Source organism: Morone saxatilis, unplaced genomic scaffold (genome assembly GCF_004916995.1).
Source record: "Morone saxatilis isolate NCDOM2014 unplaced genomic scaffold, NCSU_SB_2.0 Contig12, whole genome shotgun sequence".
Lineage (NCBI taxonomy): Eukaryota > Metazoa > Chordata > Actinopteri > Moronidae > Morone > Morone saxatilis.
Window position 1 is genome coordinate 63,215 of NW_023339674.1, and position 2,839 is coordinate 66,053.

General features: G+C 37.7%; 1 protein-coding gene across 1 annotated transcript in view; it reads left to right on the forward strand.

The window, feature by feature from the left end:
- LOC118321929 (glutamate receptor ionotropic, NMDA 3A-like) overlaps nucleotides 1–2,839 on the forward strand; it is a 31,071-nt gene that overhangs the window by 27,789 nt on the left and 443 nt on the right. The window contains exons 10-11 of the mRNA XM_035653491.1: nucleotides 313–428; nucleotides 2,591–2,742. Coding sequence (XP_035509384.1) covers nucleotides 313–428; nucleotides 2,591–2,742 — 268 coding nt within the window. The remainder of the gene's footprint in view (nucleotides 1–312; nucleotides 429–2,590; nucleotides 2,743–2,839) is intronic.

Consider the following 2,839-nt stretch of genomic DNA (forward strand, 5'->3'; position numbering starts at 1 on the left):
TCAAATAGAGCAGGTCTAGACCGAACTCCTTATAACATTATTTACAGAGACCCAACAGTACCACCATGAGCAAGACCTTGGAGACAGCGGCAAGTTGCTGTAGTTGCTTTAATAACTGTTAGTTGCTGTACTTACTGTAGTTGCTGTTAGTTGCTTTAATAACTGTTAGTTGCTGTAGTTGCTTTAATAACTGTTAGTTGCTTGTTCTGTTAGTTGCTATAGTTGCTTTAAAAACTGTTAGTTGCTGTGGTTGCTGTTAATTGCTGTAGTTGCTGTTAGTTGCTGTAGTAATCGTGTTGCTCTGTGTTGAAGGACAGATCCTCCTCATCTCGACGCCTTCATCATGGACAAAGCGCTGCTCGACTACGAAGTTTCCATCGACGCCGACTGTAAACTGGCGACTGTTGGGAAACCGTTTGCCATCGAAGGTGAGACAGTGTGCATGCTGTTGTGTTTTTATCTTTGTTAATTGCTGTTAGTTCCTGTAGTTGCTGTGAGACAGTGTGCATGCTGTTGTGTTTTTATCTTTGTTAGTTGCTGTAGTTGCTGTATTTGCTGTGAGACAGTGCATGCTGTTTTTATCTTTGTGATGACACATCTTCAGAAAGTGAGGAAGATCTTGACGGCCCTTTACTATAGTGTTTGAGGATTCCGGTTGATATTGAGGTTAATGTGTTCACTGACAGAATGTCCTCACAAGAATATAGAAACACTAACATGTCTTTGTGTTTCTGGGTTTGACTTCAGTTCACTTCCTCCGAGTAATTTCTGAAACATGTTTCATAAAGTTTCATCATCTCAACCAATCAGACGAGATGTCTCCCTGCAGACTCTGACAGTTTAAAGATTCACTGGGAGCTGTTTCCTCCTGTCAGCTTTATTTAAATAGTCTAAAAACACAAATGACAAACCCCTCGAGGGAAGGAAACAATGTTTGTGTGTAATGTTTAATGGACGAATACAATGTGTGAGTTCAGGTTACTGTACTGTGAATTACAGGCAGAAGATTTCATGAGTCCAACAGCCCAGTGGTGTACTGGACCCTACACTCGTAACTTATGCCCGTCCAGCCTCTGCTGTCAACAGAGTTGCCCACCCAGAAGTATTTGTTAATTGGCACTGAGGCAGGCAGGAAGCATCATTATCACATTAACATTAGACACAGAAGAGGTGCAGATTTATTTCAATACTACAGATTACACCATTATGCATTTTGAATGATTTGTTATTCCAACTACTCATTAAAATCAGACAACTATTTCATGCCTTCGCCATCCTAGGGGGAAAATTCTGCTCGCAGAACACTGAACGATGAGCATCAGAGGGAATCTATATTTGGTATACCCAATGCTGACTTTGTATAGCAGCTTATAACCTGGTCATGTTTTACAGCATAAATACACGTTTTTTTGTTTGTAGTTGAATATAATGAACTTTTACTGCTTCTTACTTTGACTTTTTATGTGTAACATGGCCAATGTCACAGCTCAGTTGTTGTCATTAATTTGCATTGATCTTGATCTGACAATGTCCTGATGATTAGACAAGGTTTTTATCTGCAGCTCAGCAGTCAGTTGTGTGACAACAGCAGTAAAAAATATATATATAAATGAGAAAAACTACATGGTGAATTCAGCCACATTCAAACCAGTGATGGTGATCACAGAGAATACAGGTTTTACTGCCTCCTTCACTTTTGTGTGTGTCAAAGTCAGACACAAATGAAGAACAAATGAGTTGTCAAAAAATACAGATCTTTAAATAAAGTTTTCAGTCTGATTTCTCTGTGCTTTGACCTCCAGCTGATCTCTTAATTTAACAATGATTGAGCTTTTTGTTTAATTAGACCTCCATGCCGTTCTCCCTCCAAAATAATTACTGTTCAAACCTTCACTCTCTTTTCTTTTCTTTAATTAATCTGCTTCATGTGTCATCTCTTGTATAATTATTCTCAGACTCTCTGCTCTCGCTCTTCTTACAAACTTTATTCACGCTGAACTCTTCAGTTTTGTTTTCAGCTGTTTTAGTCCTTAAGCAACTTATTGGTGCAATCATATCAATCATCGACACAGTTATCGGTTTTGCTGTGATTTTTATGTTATAAACGTTATGACATTTTTCTCCTTATAACACACTTATGACTACAGTTTTTTCTTGTTATAACAACAGATTGCTTTATTTTAAGGAAAGATCAATATATAAAACACAACATTTTGTGGTTGTGATGTTGAAGATAAAGTGGCATGTTGTTAGAAGAACAAATGTGTAATTTTAATTAAATGTATTGTTATAATGTTTTAATAAGATACGTATGTCTTATTAAAACTATCTGGGTTTTTTTTGGTAACGCTATCTATGAAGGTCATGTTTATGAGGCATTATAAGCACATTCATAGGACATGATAAAGCATTTATGAGGCTTTATAGAACTGGTGTGATGGTGCTGAAGTTTATGAAATTAAAGTCTTTACATGGCTTTAATCATTTAGATTTTGTTGTCTTACTCTTTATTTAGTCATCATCAGTCCTCATAACATCATAACTGTGTTATAATATCATATATCAGTCTGATGTTTATTGTTTATGGTAGGTTATGGAATTGGACTGCCTCAGAACTCCCCTCTGACCTCCAATGTCTCAGAGTTCATCAGCAGATATAAATCAGAAGGATTTATGGACCTGCTGCACGACAAGTGGTACAAAGTAGTTCCATGTGGGAACCGAGTGTTCGCCGTCACCGAGGTCAGTGTGTCTGCTTCTATACAGTGTATGTTTGTATATACAGTGTGTGCACACCGATCTGCTTTTACATTATGACCACCTGGGCACCCTGGTTCTG